This window comes from Hemiscyllium ocellatum, chromosome 17 (assembly GCF_020745735.1).
Source record: "Hemiscyllium ocellatum isolate sHemOce1 chromosome 17, sHemOce1.pat.X.cur, whole genome shotgun sequence".
Classification (NCBI taxonomy): Eukaryota; Metazoa; Chordata; class Chondrichthyes; order Orectolobiformes; family Hemiscylliidae; genus Hemiscyllium; species Hemiscyllium ocellatum.
This window is the reverse complement of record NC_083417.1, coordinates 50,670,779-50,690,845: the sequence shown is the minus strand read 5'-3', so window position 1 is coordinate 50,690,845 and position 20,067 is coordinate 50,670,779. Positions and strand designations below refer to the sequence as shown.

The 20,067-nt window shown below is 45.2% G+C and overlaps 2 protein-coding genes across 3 annotated transcripts in view; one reads left to right on the top strand and one right to left on the bottom strand.

Annotated features, from left to right (window-relative positions):
* The window catches only part of dus2 (dihydrouridine synthase 2), a 109,710-nt gene extending 95,017 nt beyond the window's left edge, over positions 1-14,693 (bottom strand). Inside the window, exons 1-2 of one of the 2 annotated variants that reach the window (XM_060837733.1) lie at positions 14,638-14,693; positions 8,047-8,187 (exon numbers count right to left, since the gene is read on the bottom strand). In XM_060837733.1, the coding sequence (XP_060693716.1) occupies positions 8,047-8,175 (129 nt within the window). In that variant the 5' untranslated portion in view covers positions 8,176-8,187; positions 14,638-14,693. Of the gene's footprint in view, positions 1-4,262; positions 4,351-8,046; positions 8,188-14,637 lie in introns of those variants that run through there. The other variant, XM_060837734.1, reaches the window with a different exon arrangement.
* A 57-nt stretch (positions 14,694-14,750) lies between these two features.
* Positions 14,751-16,784, top strand: ddx28 (DEAD (Asp-Glu-Ala-Asp) box polypeptide 28). Its single transcript, XM_060837732.1, has one exon. The coding sequence runs from the start codon at positions 15,038-15,040 to the stop codon at positions 16,745-16,747; it is 1,710 nt and encodes a 569-aa protein (XP_060693715.1). The 5' UTR covers positions 14,751-15,037; the 3' UTR covers positions 16,748-16,784.
* Positions 16,785-20,067: the final 3,283 nt, after the last annotated feature.

Genomic DNA, 20,067 nt, shown 5'->3' with positions numbered 1-20,067 from the left:
TGTACATCTCTATGACTCTCAGGAATCCATCTGATGAACCACTCCCTCTACAGCAAGTATATCCTTCATTTGGCAAGGGAGCCAGAACTGCGCACAATACTCTTAGTGTAGTCTTACCAATGTTCTATACAATTGAAGCAAGACCTAGCTGCTTCACTACCACAATCTTGCAATCAAGGCTAACATGTCCTCTGAATGCTTCCTACATTGCATGCAAGCTTTTAACTAGGTTAAGGACAAGAACATATAGGCTCCTTTGAACATCTCTCATGATTTATGAAATACTTTTGCACTTTTGTCTTCCCACCAAAGTGGAAACCTTCACATTTATCCACGCTGTCCTTCATCTGCCAACTCACTCAGTCTGTCCAACTCACCATGAAGCCTCTTTCTACACTCCTCACAACTCACATTCCTACCAAGTTTTCCATCAACCGCAGAATTAGAAATTTGCAATTGGATGTGGGCACCAAACCAGTGATTTAGATTTTGAAAATATTTAGCCCCAGCATTGATCCTTGCAATGCCCCAGTGCCAACCTGAAAATGACCCCTTTGTTCCTACTACCTGCTTTTTGGCTGTAGGTCAATCCTTAATCCATGTTAGTATATTCCCCAGTCCTACATGCTTTGATTTTGTTTCCCAAGTTCCTGTGCAAGACTTCTTCAAAGTTCTGAAAATCCACATTGTTCCACTACGCTGCCAAACCTGCCAACTCCCTGCTCATTCCCCGCCCCGAATTCTTACTTTATAGGACGCGACTGTAATTGATCCCCGTTTAATGAAGCTGCTCCTTCTAGCCATGCAGCTGAAGTATACATCTACCAGCAAACTGGCCATACAACACCTGAATCCTGACCAAGTTACTAACCACCCTTATGTCCATTGGAGCCCATAAACTTTAAGAGGAGTAATCCTGTCACATGACTTCACTTTGACAGCTCCAATACAAGGCACTGTAAAAGTCAAGTTCACTACAGTCATCACTGACTTATTGGGAAAAGTGACAAAGGTCAAGCTTACCTTCAGTTCATTCCATTAGGCTTCATCCATTGTTATTTTTAAATTAGGGATATGTAAGTGCAGTTAAAATACTGATCAATGACAATTTAATTGAGGAGGGGTTTGCCTACCCCTGTACTACTAACTCTACTCAGGGATGAGAAAAGGCATCAAAAAAAAGGTTGAGATTTTCTCCAACTTGAGAATTTAGCAAATCTCCTGCCAGATCTCTGCATGCTGAACATGACTGTCACTCTCTACTCCTCTTCTTTGCGCAATCACATCACAAAGCTTCCCTCTTTATTATAGACCAGGCCAAACCAACTGAATGAGGTCAATTTGGAGCAGTTAAAAAAAATCACCAATTACTGAAAACATCAAGGCTTATTAAAATCATATTTTAAGGGTGACACATCCTATGGAGCGTTGAGAGCGTGGCGCTGGAAAAGCACAGCAGGTCAGGCAGCACTGGAGGGGCAGGAGAATCGGCGTTTCGGGCATAAACCCTTTGTCAGGAGTGCCACAACTTTCAATCACATCAATGCAATGAACAATTAATTAATCAGACTACTGAATAAAGAGAATATCGTGAAAACATTGGATTGCGCAGCACAGCAGGAGGTGCTATAGAATACTTTGAGGAATTTAAATCTGGTACATATATTTCATATATCTCCTTTCAGTCAAGGCACCTCCAACTAATTGACTCCAAAAGAAGCAATTTGAGATAATACAGGAAGGTAAGAAGGTCAAGCAAAAAACATTTGGTCATGGGATTCACTAGTGAATTGAAACATTTGTCACATTCCAAATGTTATTTCTCCAATATCTTTAAATGCTTCATGTACAGTCAGTTAACTGGCAGCGCTTTGGCTGAAAGCAGGTAAGAAATATTTGTGCTGAAAATGTATTGCTGGAAAAGCGCAGCAGGTCAGGCAGCATCCAAGGAGAAGGAGAATCAACGTTTCGGGCATGAGCCCTTCAGAAATATTTGTGCTAGATTGAAATCGTAAATGCCTGTCTACAAAAATGTTCTGGAGCATCTGCTACTGTGCTGCAAAACCAACTAATTGTGAGACTATTACGAAGTAAACATTACAAAATGGTTTGAAAGTACTTATAGTGCCACTTGCAAATTGAAAATACAGCATTCGTTATAATCTTATCTATGTTTCTCTACATTTCACTCATGTACGTTTGCATTAACCAGCATTCCCTCAGATTACTACGGTCACTCCTTTAATCAAACCGGAAGTTTCAAGTCAGGTTAAAACACAAAGACGGACAGAAATTTTCCGCATGACAATAAAATAGGTCAAAGCCTTGAAAGATGAATTACATCATCAATGTCTGCAAACTGCTACAAGTCTAATGACTATCAATTCTTATTAAAATGACGTCCAAAATTTGATAGCACTACAGCTAGCATCGCCCCTAATTAGCAGTGGTGGACACTCCCTCTTTATGGGCATTTAAACGGGCATTGGATAGGCATCTGGAGGATAGTGGGCTAGTGTAGGTGAGGTGGGCTTGCATCGGCGCAATATTGAGGGCCAAAGGGCCTTTACTACGCTGTATTTTTCTATGTTCTAAAACAATTTGCAGGCGCATACTGTAACTTAAAGTAAGGTGACAGTGTTATGAGAGGCACAGAGGTATTGATGTCTGCAATTTTTACCGCTCCCAGCTCTAACACTGGTTTTTAAGTAATCCAGCAGAAACAGGACACAGATCAGCAGCCATCTCTGTTTTTTTAAGAGACTCTGTTCCCTTTCCCACATGCCTTCACCTTCTCATGACCTATATGATGCCCCTATACAACACATATTTCATTATTTTTGTTCTGTCAATTTGGCTCAGTCAGTAAGTAAGAAAGAAAACATCTTTTCAGCAAGGCTGGCTTCCAGACTCTTGAATATCAAAAATAATTGTTTTATTTCTGCAACCTTCATTCCAATTTGAAAAGGTCTAAACAAAATTGCAGATATCCCCTGGGTCCAGGTTTCAAAACTTACACAATTTATTGCAGCCAAAATCTCCCAGAGACCCAGTGGCGCAATATATTATTTCCAACACAAGGGCCAAGGACAACTTACGACACAGGGGGAATGCATGTAGAGATTTGTAATGATTGAAATGGCAAGATGATTTACAATCAACCAACTGAAACATTCCCATTTCTAATTCCACAAATGGCTGCAAACAGTGAAAGGGGATCAAAACAGGGAAGGGGGGAAACAGAGAGAGAGAGAGAGAGAGAGAGAGAGAGAGAGAAAGAGAAAGAGAAAGAGAGAGAGAGAGAGAGAGAGAGAGAGAGAGAGAGAAAAGAGAGAAAGAGAGAGAGAGAAAAACGCAAAATGGAGGAAGTGACCGTTGTAGAAAATAATAGAAGTACATGGGGAGAGATATAGAGAGAGATAGGGTGAATGAACAACTTTGAAAATATAAAGAATGCAAATGAGCAAGGAAGAGTGAAAAATTGCTTCAGAGAGCAGTGAGCAAGTGCACGTTTAGTGCATCACTTCAAATGCGATTATAAAAGTCGGTGATGTACAACTGATCAATCAGCATCTGATGGAAAATAATAGATCAGTGATTCAGATGTGACCTGTATTACACAGACAGCTGCAAATTCTCCAGTTGGAGAATTTAAAACATTACAAGTCTGTTGCAGCTTGGACATCTGTTTAAGGATTTAAATCTGCCCACATAAATAAGACAGGGCAGCATGGTGGCTCAATGGTTAGCACTACTGCCTCACAGCGCCAGGAACCCAGGTTCGATTCCCACCTCAGGTGACTGTCTGTGTGGAGTTTGCATGTTCTCCCTGTGTCTGTGGTTTTCCTCCAGGCGCTCCGGTTTCCTCTCACAATCTAAAGATGTGCATTTAGGTGAATTGGCCACGCCAAATTACATTAGTCAAGGGTAAATGGGGAATGGGTCTGGGTGGGTTACTCTTCGGAGGGTCGGTGTGGGCATGTTAGGCTGAAGGGCCTTTTTCCATACTGTAGGGAATCTAATCTAATCACAACATTACAGCTCAGTAATCTTCTCACGTATAAAAGCTTTTGTATTTGGTGGCAGGATAGGAAGAATGTTATATGTATCTGTGAAATCCACCAACCAATCCTTCACAGACTCAGTTTCCCAGGGTTGACTGCAGCATTGCCACCTGAATATTGTTCTCCCTGGGCAGAGTTTTTATTCAGAATCCTCAGACACCCGGTAAAAAACCCGTTCAACTAAACCAGCTCACTGACCACAGTTTTCAGGTTTCGATTATAGTCTGCTTCGACAGAAATTATTAAACCAACAATTTCAAGGACATCAGAAAAGGCCAAACAGCATCTGTAGAAAAAAAGATACATTTCTAGTTCTATTGTAGATTAAACAGCTGAATGTCACAACCTGCCTTTGCTGCTCACAGGTGCTAGCTGACCATTTTCAGTAGTTTCTCAGTGATCACCAAGTGATATTAGTTTGACAGCCTGCCGAACATTCTTATCCACTCCAGTTTATCATTTCACATGATGACAAGGTGAACGTTGGTGTATGACTTAAATGCTCATTGAAGATAGTAGTTCATAATTAGAGGAACAATTATGCGCTTCCAATGTAGAAAACATGGCATGTGATTTTTTTACAAATCTTACAATGCTAAGATGTTCCATCCATACACCATAGGAACATGAGTAAGCCATTCAGCCCCTCGAACCCGTTCCATTATCCATTGTGTGTATGGAATGAGCTGCCATAGGAAGTGGTAGAGTCTGGTACAATTACAACATTTAAAATACATCCGGATAGGTATACAAATAGGAAGGGTTTAGAGGGATATGGGCCAAGTGCTGGTAAATGGGACGAGATTAGATTGGGATATGTGGTTGGCATGGACAAGTTGGACTGAAGGGTCTGTTTCCATGCTATACATCTCCATGACTGATCTGTGACCTAACTCCATATGCCTGCCTTTGACCCATATCCCACAGTGGCACAATGGTTAGCACTGCTGCCTCACAGCGCCAGAGACCCGGGTTCATAACTTCTGCATACTTGTACTCCAATCCTTTAGAGAGGTAACTGGGAGGGGAATGCGGCTGGGAGAAGGTAGCTGAGAGTGCAATGGGTGGATGGAGGTGAGAGGTCAGAAAGGAGGTGGAGTGGATAGGTGGGAAGGATGATTGACAGGGATGGGACAGGTCATGAGGATGGTGCTGAGCTGGAAGGTCGGACCTGGGATAAGGTGGGGGAGGGGAAATGAAGAAACTGGTGAAGTCCACATTGATGCTCTGGGATTGGAAGATGAGGCGTTCTTCCTCCAGGCGTCGGGTGGTGAGGGAGTGGCAATGAAGGAGGCCCAGGACCTGCATGTCCTTGGCAGAGTGAGAGGAGGAGTTGAAATTTTCAGCCACAGAGTGGTGGAGTTGATTGGTGTGGGAGTCCCGGAGATGTCCCCTGAAGCACTCTGCGAGAAGGCATCCAGTCTCCCCAATGTAGAGACCACATCAGGAGCAACGGATACAATAAATGACATTGGTGGATGTGCAGGTGAAACTTTGATGGATGTGGAAGGCTCTCTTGGGGCCTTGGATGGAGGGGAGGGAGGAAGTGTGGGCACAGGTTTTGTAATTCCTGCGGTGGCAGGAGAAGATAGCAGGACGGGAGGGTGGTTTGTTAGGGGAAGAATGGTAGTCACGGAGGGAATGGTCTTTGCAGAAAGCAGATAGGGGTGGAGAGGGAAATATATCACTGGTGGTCGGGTCCGTTTGTAGGTGCTGGAAATGTTGGCAGATGATGCGATTTATGTGGAGGTTGGTGGGGGAGGCGGGTTCTGTCCTTGTTGAGGTTGGAGGGGTGGGGTCTGATAGCGGAGGTGCGGGACATGGATGAGATGCGTTGGGGGGCATCTTCAACCACGTGGGACGGAAAATTTCGGTCATTAAAGAAGAAGGCCATCTGGTGTGTTCTGTGGTGGAACTGGTCCTCCTGGGAGCAGATACGGCGGAGATGAAGGAATTGGGAATACAGGATGGCATTTTTGCAGGAGGTAGGGTGGGAGGAGGTGCAATCCAGGTAGCTGTGGGAGTCGGTGGGTTTGTAAAAATGTCAGCGTTGCGTCGGTCCTGATGGATGGAGATGGAGAAGGGGAGGGAGGTTGCTGAGATGGTCCAGGTGAATTTGAGTTCGAGGTGAAAAGCGTTGGTGAAGTTGCTGAACTGTTCGACCTCCTCGTGGGAGCACGAGATGGTGCCAAAGCAGTCATCAATATAGCGGAGGAAGAGGTGGAGAGTGGTGCCGTTGTAACTCCGGAAGATAGACAGTTCTAAGTAGCCGACGAAGAGACAGGCATAGCTCCTCCAAGACTTTGTTTCCCCAGCCCACAATACCTCATCTTCACCTCCATCCACCATGACCAGGGCCTCCAAGCCCTCCGTTTCTTCCTCTCCCGACGTTCCCAACCAGCATCCTTCCACTGATAATGTTATTCATTTGGCTGAACTGGTCCTCACCCTCAACAATTTCTCCTTCCAATCCTCCCACTTCCTCCAGACAAAAGGGGTAGCCATGGGTCCCAGCTATGCTGTCTCCTTGTTGGCTACGTAGAACAGTCCATGTTCTGAAGCTACACCAGCACCACGCCCCACCTTGTCCTCCACTACATTGATGACTGTATCGGGTCCACCGTGTGCTCCCACGAGGAGGTGAAACAGTTCATCAACTTCACCAACACACTCCACCTCAAAGTTAAATTCACCTGGACCATCTCTGACATCTCTCTCCCCTTCCTAGGCCTCTCCATCTCCATCCACCAGGACCGACTCAACACTAACATTTTTTACAAACCCAGTGACGCCCACAGCTACCTGGATTACCCCTCCTCCCACCCTACCTCCTGCAAAAATGCCATCTTGTATTCCCAATTCCTCCACCTCCGCCATATGTGCCCCCAGGAGGGCCAGTTCCATCACAGAACACACCAGGTGGCCTCCTTCTTTACAGACAGCAATTTCCAACACATCGCATCCACGTCCTGCACCTCTGCCCTCGAACCTCACCCCTCCAACCACAACAAGGACCAAACCCCCCCGGTCCTCACCTTCCACCCCATCAACCTCCACATTCCACCACTGTCAAACAAACCCACCACCAGGGATAATATTTCCCTCCACCCCCCCTCAATCTGCTTTCTGCAAAGACCGTTCCTCCGTGACTACCTGGTCAGGTCCACGTCTCCCAACAACCCACCCTCCCTTCCTGGCACCCTCCCCTGCCACCGCAGGAGTTGCAAAATCTGTGCCCAGACCTCCTCCCTCATCTCCATCCAAGGCCCCAAAGGAGCCTTCCACATCCAAAGCTTCACCTGCACTTCCACAAGTCACTTATTGCATCCATTGCTCCCGATGCGGTCTCCTCTACATTGGGGAGACTGGACACCTTCTTGCAGAGCGCTTCAGGGAATATCTCCGGGACACCCGCACCAATCAACCACACCGCCCTATGGCCCAACATTTCAACTCCCCCTCCCATTCTGCCGAGGACATGCTGGTCCTTGGCCTCCTCCACTGCCGCTCCCTCATTACTCAATGCCTAGAGGAAGAACGCATTATCTTCTGCCTCGGGACTCTTCAACCCCAGGGCATCAATGTGGAGTTTACCAATTTCCTCATTTCCCCTCCCCCCATCTTACCCCAACCTTCCAGCTCAGCATCGTCCTCCTGACCTGTCCCACTTGTCAATCCTCCTTCCCATCTGTCACTCCACTGTCCTCTCTGACCTATCACCTTTACCCTCACCTCCATCCACCTGTTGCACTCTCAGCTACCTTGCCCTCAGCCCCAACCTCCTCCCGTTTATCTCCTCACCCCCGAGACTCCCAGCTTCACGAAGAGCTCAGGCTCGAAACATCGATTTTCCTGCTCCTCGGATGCTGTGCTTTTCCAGGAACACTCTCTCAACGCCGTATTTAACTTCACACCATATCCCCAGGTATATTGCCAATATTACCCAGAGTATTCCAGGAATAATACACAAGCCTTTCCTTACCTCACAGTATACAATATCTGCTCCATAGTCCAGTGCAAGTAATCTCATCGGTAAGGTACCAACTCGCACCATGGGGGCCAGGATCACCTTGTTTCTATAACAAAGTCTGTTAACAGTTTGGTTGATCATGTCTTCTGTGACCTGCAGGAGGGAATAAACCAAGTGTTTGACTGAATGTCATCTGTGATTCCACAAATTTGATGTGATCACCACCACCTTCCACATTTACACTTGAACTTTAACGGGGAAAGTGGCATTGTAGAGCCACAATTGAACGAAAATGGAAACAGAATTAAATGAAATGTTAGGACGGGTGACTGAAACCGCACAGTTAGAGAGGGGAGCTCAAAGCAGGTGATAGAATTTGGAGAAGGTTATTCCAGAACTTCAAATGGCTGATGGAACAGAGAGTAATTGTGGGGTGTCAGGGTTAGAAGCAGGTGGAACAGACTAGAGATGGTGAAAGAAATAGGCAAAGTGAGCTCACAAACAGATTTTCGACACAATAGTGAGAAATTCACATCACTGCAGACCAGGAGCCATTCTGTTTAATTTCTAGTAAAAGCAAGATAGCACTCGGTGCTGGAAATCTGAAACAAGCTTAGAGAACAGTGGAGAAACTCAACAAGTCTTGGAAGCACCTGTAGAGAGAGAGAGAGAGAAAAACAGAGTTAATGTCTTGAGTCTGGTGTGACTCCTCTTCAGAAAAGCCCACAATGCACTGGCGGCACACTGCCTGTGTATACTGGTGTGGATAGCAGACTGGCTGGATAACAATAAATAGAGAGGAAGCATAAATGGGTCACGTTCTGGTTGGCAAGATGTACCAAGTGGTGTGCCAAAGGAATCAGTCTGGAACCTCGACTGTTAACAAAACTGTACAAATATAACTTGGATGAAAGGTCCAAAGGCACGGTTGTTAAATTTGCAGATGACACAACTCATGAAAAGGATTTAAAGCGGCAATAAGAGGAAGTGGATCAGTTCTGTGAGTGACCAAGTATCAGGCAAATGGAGTATGTTGTAAGAAAATGTGATGGTGTTAATTCTGGCAGGAAGAATTTTTTTTAAATTATCTAAATGTTGAGAGTTTACAGATGCAGAGGGATCTTGGTGTCACAGTGCACGAATCACAAAAAAAGTTATTGTTCAAGTATAGCAAGCTACTAGAAAAGCTAATACAGAATGTTATAGTTATTTGCAAGGAGAACATAAGGAGGGTATGCTTCAGTTTACAGGACACTAATGATGCCACACCTGCAGCACCGTGGATAGTATTAAGACTCCTTACTTAAGAATGTAAATGCATTGAAAGCAATTCAAAGAAGGTTCTAAAGTTATTGAATTTGATGTAGAGTTCCCAAGCAGAAATAAGATGCTGTTCCGGTACTGAACCTCAGCAGGCCCGAGACAGAAATATTGGCCAGGGAACACAGTGGTGTGTTGACGCTGCAGAACTGATAAGTGTTAAAGCATACGGACAAACATTTCAAAACCCAATATGACAGCCATAATCGATAAGTTGTCACAGAATGAATACGAACCTAGATGCCAGATTCCACCAGGATTTCATTAGGTTACAATGTATAATTGTCACAGATGACACAGGCACCCATCTGTGACTGCACCTGGTTTCTCACACCATTCCCAGTCATTTCACACTGATTATCCAGTAACCAAACTTCTATGTCTCATCAATCTAATACAGCAAACTGTAATTTTTTTCCTTCCCAGGCTAGACTATTTCCAACAGGGAAATCACCCAGTGGGCCAAATAAAACAGTCGATATAAATACCACATGCCTTTTCCATGTTGTAATTGTACCAGCCTCCACTACTTCCTCTGGCAGCTCATTCCATACATGCACCACATCTCTGTGAAAAGATTTGTCTCTTAGGTCCCTTTTAAATCTTTCCGCTCTCACCTTAAACTTATGCCCTTTAGTTCTGGACTTCCCCACTCTGGGGAAAGATCTTGGCTATTCACTTTATCCATGTTCCTCATGATTTTATAAACCTTGATATGGTCACCCTTCAGCCCCCAATGCTCCAGGGAAAACAGCCCTAGTCCATTTAGTCTCTCCCTTTCGCTCATATCCTCCAACCTTGGCAAATCTTTTCTAAACCCTTTCAACTTTTGTAACATCCTTCCTATTGTAGGAATAGGACTAAAGGGATCGTAGGGTAATGGGAGAAAGTGGGAAGAGAATTGGATGATCAAACATGAGCATACTGAACGTTGGAGCAGGCTGGAAGTACTGACAATCTAATCCTGTTCCTATTTTCCACATTTCCATTAATTTTTTTATGTACGTAGAGATTGTTCAGTAACATTAAAAATTTACACTACTGACACTAACAGATCCTTTGATCTGAGCTATGTACATGCTAAACTAAATGCCAATTGCTGAATCATACTCTACAAACAACTGGTTACATTATTCTGTGTCAATCTTCAGGTACTGCAGTCTTTCTTATGCAAAATCTAATGGCCTGAAATGCTAATAATGTCCTTCAGTGCACCCCGAGCGTTTCCGGCTTTCTGTCTTTATTTTGGATTTCCAGCATTCATAGAACTTTACAGCACAGTAAGAATTGTTCAGATGTTTGAATATATTAACTGATAGGTTTGAATATATAGCACTGATTTGTTCATGCCTCGTGTAATTATGCAGAGATGACCAAAGCTTGCGTGACTACATGCTGAACTGAAGGACTATATTGAATTACAATGTGGAGGTGTCGCTATTGGACTGGAGGGGACAAAGTTAAAAAATCTCACGACACCAGGTTATAGCCCAACAGGTTTATTGGAGGTACAAGCTTTCGGAGCGCTGCTTTTTCATCAGGTATCTAGTGGAGTAGGTTTATGCGACACAGAATTTTTAGCAGAAGATCATAATGTCACACAACTGATGCAATATATTGAACAAACCTAGATTGATGTTAAGTCTTCCATTTTTTAGAATGGCTTGCAGGTTTTAATTCATTAATATGTAAATCCCAGAATTTCTTTCAAGTCATATTCCAAGATAATTTAAGGTTTTATAAAAGAAAATCCTGAGATGTCACTTTTTTCAAAATAAAAGCTTAAGTCATTTCAAGTCAAGATCTGAAAAGGAACCGTTTAAAGGTAAAGTGACCAGAGTCTTACCAGGTTGCTCTCTCAGTGCAGAGAGGTGACGGGTGCTGGTTTAACCTGAGGGTCACCACACTTCAGGGAAGGGAGAGGAATCTTTTCCTTCACTACAGCTTGTCACATCCCATGTCCTGCAAGGACTCCATCTCATTCCCCCAAGTTCCTTTGCATCTGTTTAGATGATGCCACCTTCCAAACAGCACTGCTGACATAGCTTCCTTCTTCCACGACTGTTTCCTCCACCCACTGGGTTGACACAATGACCTCCGCCCTCACCCCTTCCCATCACTCACAACAGCGTGATCAGGTTCCCCTTATCTTCATTTTTCATCCCACCAGCCTCTGCATTCAAAAGACCATTCTCTGCCATTTTAGACAACTCCAGCAGAATGCCACCAATAAGTACATTTCCCACTCACTCCCCCTGCACTTCGCAGGGATCATTCCTTCCAAGACACCCTAAGCCATTCCACAACCATCAACACCACCCTCCGCTCCACTCCTCCACCCTCACAGCACCTTCCCATGTAACACACAACCTCAGAAGGTGCAATACCTGCCCTTGCCCCTTCACCTCCTCCCTGCTCACCATCTAAACAGTCTTTCCAGGTGTAGTAGTATTTCACCTGTACCTCCTCCAATTTTGCCTTGTGTTCTTGCTGCACCCAATGTGGCCTACCCTACATTGGGGAAACCAAAGTAGACTGGGTGACTTCTTTGTTGAAAACTTGCAGTCTATGCCCAAGCAGGACCCAGACCTTCCCATGGCCAGCCATTTTAACACAGTGGCCTGCTCGCATGCCCACATGCCTGTCCTGGGCATGCTGCAGTATTCCAGTGAAACAGCGCAAACTGGAGGAACCACATCTCATCTTCAGATGAGGCACTTTAAAGCCTTCTGGAGTTTAATAGTAGAGTTCAACACTTTCAAGTTGTGATCCATTTCTTCCCTTTCCTTTAGCTTGTTATTATGTCCTCTCTCCCCTCTCCGCACCCCAGGGGGACTGTTATTTCAAGTCTGGCAGGAGACACACTATTGATCTGCCATTCTCACATTACCATCATCTAATCTGAACTATTAACATCTATTTTGCCACCAGCACCATACACCCACTACCCCATCCCAAAATATAGCATAAATGCTGCCCCTCCATACTTCACATCAGCTCTAATGAAGTGTTATCGAGACTCAAAATGTTGCTTGCTCTCTCTCCATGGATGCTGTCTGATCCATTGCTGACCTCTAGCATTTGTTGCCTTCAGTAGAGAGTCCAGCATCTGCAGTAATTTACTCCTTCCTTTCATGGTAACTGAATGGAATCCATGCTATTAGCATCCCTCTGCATTGCAAACCAGCCAACTGAGTTAACCAACCTTTGGATCCTTTTAGAGAGTTTAATGTTGCTGTTGCACAAATTCTGTTACTTCAGCCAGATGAAACTTTAGTTGGCCCATATAGAGTCATCGAGATGTACAGCATGGAAACAGACCCTGCCATCCAACCCATCCATGCCGACCAGATATCCCAACCCAATCTAGTCCCACCTACCAGCACCTGGCCCATATCCCTCCAAACCTTTCCGATTCATATACCCATCCAAATGCCTCTCAAATGCTACAATTGTACCAGCCTCCACCACATCCTCTGGCAGCTCATTCCATACACGTACCACCCTCTGCGTGAAAACGTTGCCCCTTAGGTCTCTTTTATGTCTTTCCCCTCTCACCCTAAACCTATGCCATTAGTTCTGGACTCCCCAACCCCAGGGAAAAGACTTTGTCTATTTATCCTATCCATGCCCTTCATAACTTTGTAAACCTCTATAAGGTCACCCCTCAGCCTCCGATGCTTCAGACTGTTCAGCCTCTCCCTGTAGGTCAAATCCTCCAACCCTGGCAACATCCTTGTAAATCTTTTCTGAACCCTTTCAAGTTTCACAACATCTTTCCGATAGGAAGGAGACCAGAATTTCACGCAATATTCCAAAAGTGGCCTAACCAATGTCCTGTACAGCTGCAACATGACCTCCCAACTCCTGTACTCAATACTCTGACCAATAAAGGAAAGCATACCAAACACCTTCTTCACTATCCTATCTACCTGTGACTCCACTTCCAAGCAGTTATGTGTTCAGAAACACTCCCTAGGACCTTACCATTAAGTGTATAAGTCCTGCTAAGATTTGCTTTCCCAAAATGCAGCACCTCGCATTTGTCTGAATTAAACTCCATCTGCCACTTCTCAGACCATTGGCCTATCTGGTCCAGATCCTGTCGTAATCTGAGGTAACGCTATCCACTATATCTGGAGTGTTGTGTGCAGTCTTCATCCCACATTATAGGAAGGACAAGGAGACTTTGAAGATAGTGCAAAAAAGTTGTAGTAGCATTAGGAGAGGTTGGATAAACTTGAACTGCTTTCACTAGAACATCAGAGGCTGAGAGGCGATCTGATTGAAATATATAAAATTATGAGAGACATGGTTAAGGTGAATAGACATAATTTTTTGTTCCCCCAAAAGTGAAATATCAAATACTAGAGGGCATTAGTTTAAGGTGAGTGTGAAAAAGTTTAAAAGGAGATGTGCAAGTTAATTTTTTGTCTACATAGAGGGTGTTAGGTGCCTGGACTATGCTGCCGGGAAGGAAGTAGAAGCAGATATGGTTGCAAAGTTTAAGAGACATTTAGACAGACACATGAACTGGCAGGAAATAGAGGGATATGGACTATATGCAGGTAGGAATTACTTTAGAATGGCATCATGGTCAGCACAGACATGGTGAGCGGAAGGGCCAGTTTCTGTACTGTACTGTTCGATTTCTCAACATCCAAAGTGACAAACACTGGCATTCCAATTATAAAAGGATAGAAAACTCTTGCACAGCTTCAGTCCAACGTCCTCCATGTTCATACAAAAAATAAACAGATAAAATTTGGGAAATAAATCAGATCTCCAGCATTATAATTTGCTTTTGTAAATGAAAATTAACAAGTAGAGAGCCAAGGATATGAACAAAGAAACAAAAATGGGCAAGGGCAGTGGTAGATGGAGGAACAGAATGATTAAATGCCATGAAGTGTAGGCAAGAAAACAAAATATAGGTCACTAAGGGACCTGTTTTCCAAAATAATCACAGCAATTGTTTTCGGTTGACCGAAAATCAGTGATGATAATTCAAGATGGACTACAGTAAACTACAATGATTGGCTTTAAAAAAATAAAGTCCTATATTTATTCTGCTTAATTAATAGAAAATAAAGACTGGATGATCTCCACAAAACTTCAACAAAGTCCATTTATGGGGGACCCAGGATATTCAAGACCCAGGAGTCTCCGTTCAGGAGGCAGCGGAGTTCCCTGTGTAGATCGAGACGCGTTATATACAGATATCACCTTCACGGCAAGAGTCGAGGCAGTATAATATATACCTGTATTTAAAGTAGCCCTTACCTTGTATACAATTTGATGCCAAACTCACAGGGCTGCCCTGGGAAGGGTGTAACTGCCGCACACCAGAAACACGTGGGGGGAATTGGTAGCGATCATTTCCGGAACGTCATTTCTAGGCGCCGCTTCGTTCCATTTTCGAGTTTTGAGGAGCAGAGTGTTCCAGGGTTGTCGCGCGGGGAGAGGATCCCCCGTTCCATTTTCGAGTTTTGAGGAGCTGAGTGTTCCAGGGCTGTCGCGCGGGGAGGGGAGCCCCCGTTCCATTTTCGAGTTTTGAGGAGCTGAGTGTTCCAGGGCTGTCGCGCGGGGAGGGGAGCCCCCGTTCCATTTTCGAGTTTTGAGGAGCTAGTGTTCCAGGGCTGTCGCGCGGGGAGGGGATTCTCCCATTCCCACCCCAGGAACTATGTTGAAGTTGGGCTTGAGATTCCTTCTTCAGCCGCAGAGCCCCGGAACTCCGGCCATTCAGTGCGGGACGCTGCTCCGCAAGTGCCTGGCCTCTGGCTTCTCGGACGATGCCGCTCCGAGCGGCGAGTTGCCTGTCATCCGCATCCCCCAGAAGACACGGCTGCGGGTGGAGCGGAGGCTGAAGCGAGTGGCGGGGAGCAAGGTGCCGGCGCTGAGGCTGGCCAGACCGGGGCGGCTACTCATCATGGGCAAGCGGCCTGAGCTGAACCAGCACTCCGGCTACACGTTCGGCAAGTTCGACACAGTGCCCCTGGTCTCCAAGGGCTGGAAGCACAGGAAGGCGGCAGGAGATTATTTTGTTATTAACAACACCCGGAGCCAGCCACCCTCTTGTCCGGGAGAGGAGCAGTGGGACAAGCCGCGAAGTTTCAGCTCTTTGGGGCTATGCAAGGAACTGCAGGACGCCCTGGACGGGATGGGTATTTCCCAGCCTAACCGACTGCAAGTCCGGACCATTACCGCTCTGTTGAGGGGCAGCAATGTGCTGTGTGCGGCCGAGACCGGCAGCGGCAAGACCTTGAGTTATCTCCTGCCCATCCTGCAGAGCCTGACCCGAGAGAGGGCGGTAGGGGAAGCCCGCGAGAGTGACGGGCTGCGCGGCCTGGTGGTGGTTCCCTCTCGGGAGCTGGCCGAGCAGCTCCAACGCGTGGCCCGAACGCTGGCCGCTGACTTGAAGTTGAACGTGCGGGCGGTGTGCGGCGGCCGGGGTATGGGCAAGTTGAAGCTGAGTCTGTCCCGAGGGCCCATCGACCTGCTGGTGTCCACGCCCGGGGCGTTCTGGAAAGCACTAAGGAGAGACTTGGTCAGCCTGGGCGGCCTGAGCTTCCTGGTGCTGGATGAAGCGGATACTCTGTTCGATGAAAGTTTCGTGGACCTGCTGGAGGGTATCCTCCGGCACTGCCAGATTGCGAGCCATCCCCGGGAGAGCAATGGGCCGGGTAGGAAAGCCCAGCTGGTGGTGACAGGAGCCACTTTCCCAGGCGGAGTGGGGGAACTGCTCAGCAAGGTCACTGACCTGGGCAGCATCATCACCATAAAGAGCAAGGAGCTGCACCGCATCATGCCCCATGTCAAACAGAAATTCCTGAAGGTCAAGCGGACGGAGAAAGCCAGTGACTTGCTGCAAATGCTAAAGGAGTTGGTGGTCCAGAAAGCTGGAGTTCTGGTGTTTTGCAACAGTGCCTCAACAGTTAATTGGCTTGGCTATGTCCTAGACGACCATGGGATCAAACACTCCCGTCTCCAAGGAAGCATGCAAGCTGCGAAACGCAGTGGCATCTTCAGCACCTTCCAGCAGGGGCTGATAGATGTCCTTCTCTGCACTGACATTGCATCTCGTGGATTGGACACTCAGAGGGTGGGTGTTGTAATTAATTACGACTTCCCCCTGACTCTGTGTGACTACATCCACCGCGCTGGGCGAGTGGGCCGGGTTGGCAGCAAGGTTGTGGGCACCGTCGTTAGTTTTGTGACACAACCCTGGGAGGTTGAACTGGTCCAAAAAATTGAGACTGCCGCTCGGCAGAAGCTGGTGCTGCCGGGTCTGGAGTCTGAAATCAAGCAGCCTGCAAAGAGAAGCACAGCAGGGCAATTCAACCAAAACAGAAATGAACTCTCTCCAGAACCTTTTGTAGAATCGTCACTGTAACAGCTTGATTTTGTCATTAAATATTATTTAAGTAAAATGTTTGACTTGCTGCTGAATGTTAACTTTAATTCTATCTTTTGTAAAAATCACCGATGCCTGGCTGCTGCCTGCCTTCCCTGACTATCCTCTATATTCTACTTTCCACCCACACAGTTCTCAGGTGAGGGAGATCACAGTGGCAGGATCCGTGGAAAGTGAGCGCCAGCTGATGATTCGAGTCTAGATGACTCTTCATCAGAACTGAGGTGAAATGTAGAGGGACAGCATTCATGCTATCGCTCGTGGGGATGGAGTGGAGGGCTGGGAGAGGGAGACTGGCGATAGCACACATTAAGTGATCAGTGTGAGAATGGCAGAACAAAGGTGTTTCTAACTGCCAGACTGGAAAGGAAAAAAGCATAGGAAGAAAAAAAACTGAGTAGTGGTATTTCAGTGGCGGCTGAAGCCTCCCACTTATTCTCCACCTCTCCTGTCTCTTCACGGTGCCAGGCAGCTCAACAGGATTTTCTTTCCCTGCTAATTCTGCCAAGCCCGTTCCTTTGGCTATGGTTTCCCTAGATATTAGGTAAGGACAGTGGGAATCTCGTTCATCCATTCAAGTATGACTAATTAGATGATGAGGCATTTGGCTATATTGAACACTCTCCATCTATTGCGTGGGTCGTGTCTGTTTCGAGTTTTGTTATTGTCGCTCGTCAACGCAAGAGAAAATCCCGATCTAGCTTCACCACAGCCAGGTGTTAAAGGGGACGGTTCCTGTCATTGTTTAGATTACACGAAGTGAGGATTGAGCAAGGGTTGTAAAACCAACAGCTTAGTTACCTCTTGCTATCATCCTCTGTTTTGTTTAGTGAAAATTTCATTTATCACATAATTACCCTCCACCTTAACTGTGCTTTAAAATACAATTACTAAAATATTAAAATTATTAAAAGCAGTTTAATAAAATTGTATCTAAAATAAATTTAAAACTAAAATTAGTGATCCTATAAGAAGTCCATAAAAATCCAAAGTAACTCCAACGTTAGAGAAGTTGTAAGACTAATTATCTCTCTGGCAAATGCCTTATAATGTTCAATTCCAAATGTCTTCATTATTCTTCTCCTACCATTTGCCCCTTGCTCTTATCACAAAGCCATAAAAGGATATAATGGCACCTTTAGTTAGGTCCAAAATCACCTCCTTTAAGTGTTGATACTTCTGTACCTTCTCTTCCCATGCTACTTCCAACGAGTCATTTTCATTCTCGAACCGTATAGTGACGTACACTAATACTACTCGATTATCCTTACACAAGATTAGATCAGGAATCCATAGCTTCCCTTCCATATCTTTTAAATGGAGTTCAATAAAGATTGTCCAATATTTTTTCTTTGTAAATTGAGTTAGTGCTCCTACAATTTTGTTGTGCCTCTTTAATCCTCATGTTCTTTATCATGGGATAAAGGAACCATTTCTATGGCTACATTGCATCGCCTACAGTTCTTACTACTTAAAGGCCTTCCATCGGATAGAGTTACCCTTGTGGGATATAAATTGGTTCTTAGTCAAATAGTATTGATGACCTTCGATGTCTTCGTATATAATAGTGATCTAGTCCAATTAAATTAGTGGATGCCAACCCCTTGACTGGGCAATGCCATCCACTTCTGTACCTCTAATTCCCTCCATTTATCATAATTTCTCCTAATGGTCTCTTCTATCTCTTCACAATTATCTGCATGCTGTGTAGTCCTGGATCCATCTAACTGGGTGTTAATTTGAGGATTCCAGGTGTCAATAAGAATCTTCAGCTTACTCAGTTCTGTAATTCTTTCTGATATTTCAGATTCATTAAATTTGGAATGAGGCCTGTAGTATCTCATCAGAGGATCTCGCAAAAGCCTCATACTTATTACTGCGATTGGAATTAAAATTGCTAACTTGTTTATCCGAGTCCGCCCTCTTTATAACGGGCATATAAAATGCCATCCGTAATAGACTGTAGCAGATGTAAACTCTTTAATGAAGCCCCAAATTATTGTATCTAATCTGTTAAGGTAATTTTGTGAAGCTTCTAAACGTGTTAAATAATAGTGTAATTTGGGGATAAAATATGTTTTAAACAGCTCTACTTTCCAGGCAGGTTTCAATAAAGATCTTTTTAGATCACTGGAGATCACTTTTGACCACTGGGGAGGGGGAAGAGGACATGGTGACAGAGAATGCAACAAGTAAAGCTGAGAAAGGGAAGAAATGGGGGTCTGTTTACAATCTGAAGGTATTGAACTCATTTAGTCCAGGAGGTTGTAAAGTGCCTAGTCTAAGGTGCTGATTACTTAACGTGCACCAGCACTCTTTACAACCCACTATTGCATAAGTACTGCTGCCCTCCAGACTTCACATCAGCTCTGATGAAGAGTCATCCAGACTCGAAATATTAGCTTTCTCGATCTTCATGGATGCTGCCTGACCTGCTGTGATATCCAGCAATTTATTTTTTGTTTTCAGTACAGATTCCACCATCTGTAGTAATTTGTTCTTTTGTGAAGGGCTTCATACAAGGGAATCCTCCCTCTTTCCCACTGGGAACCTGGGCTGGAGAGTGGTGCATGCAGCTGCAATAAGCATTTAAGTAGGCTTACTGGATACCTTCTAAATATCATTGCGGTGGCCTGGATTTTCATGTTCTCATGCTTTTATTTGCAGCTATTTCAAGGGGATGCTTTTTAACTTTATTGGTTGGACCTCTACCCCATGCTCCCAATCTGTGGGCAACCTATGCAGGATTTTGTTTTGGAGGGGCCGCTGGCAGCTCAAAACGCCTGCTCCTCGACCTTTCATAGGTGGATATCAACAGGTCTGGGCAGCTAGCAGTGGAGGAGTCATAGTGTGGGTGTCTCCTCTCTGCCATGGCTGTATTGTGCTTGGAGAGGGATCATGAGAAGTCCACCAGTATAGTAGAGGCCTTCTGAGAGAGGTGGAACCACAAAGGCATATATGCGTTGTCACCCTGACCTGAATTTAAGTACCTTGAGAGGGCTGTCTAATTGACTTTTTGTAATTCTCTTAAGATTAGATTAGATTTCCTACAGTATGGAAAAAGGCCATTCAGCCCAACAAATCCACACCGACCCTCCGAAGAGTAACCTGCCTAGACTCATTCACCTACGTTTACCCCTGACTAATGTTCCTAACACAATGGGCAATTTAGCATGACTAGTTCACTGGGCCTGCACATCTTTGGATTGTGGGAGGAAACCAGAGCACCAGTGGGAAACCCACACAGACATGGGGAGAATGTACAAACTCCACACTGTCAGTTGCCCAAGGCATAAAAG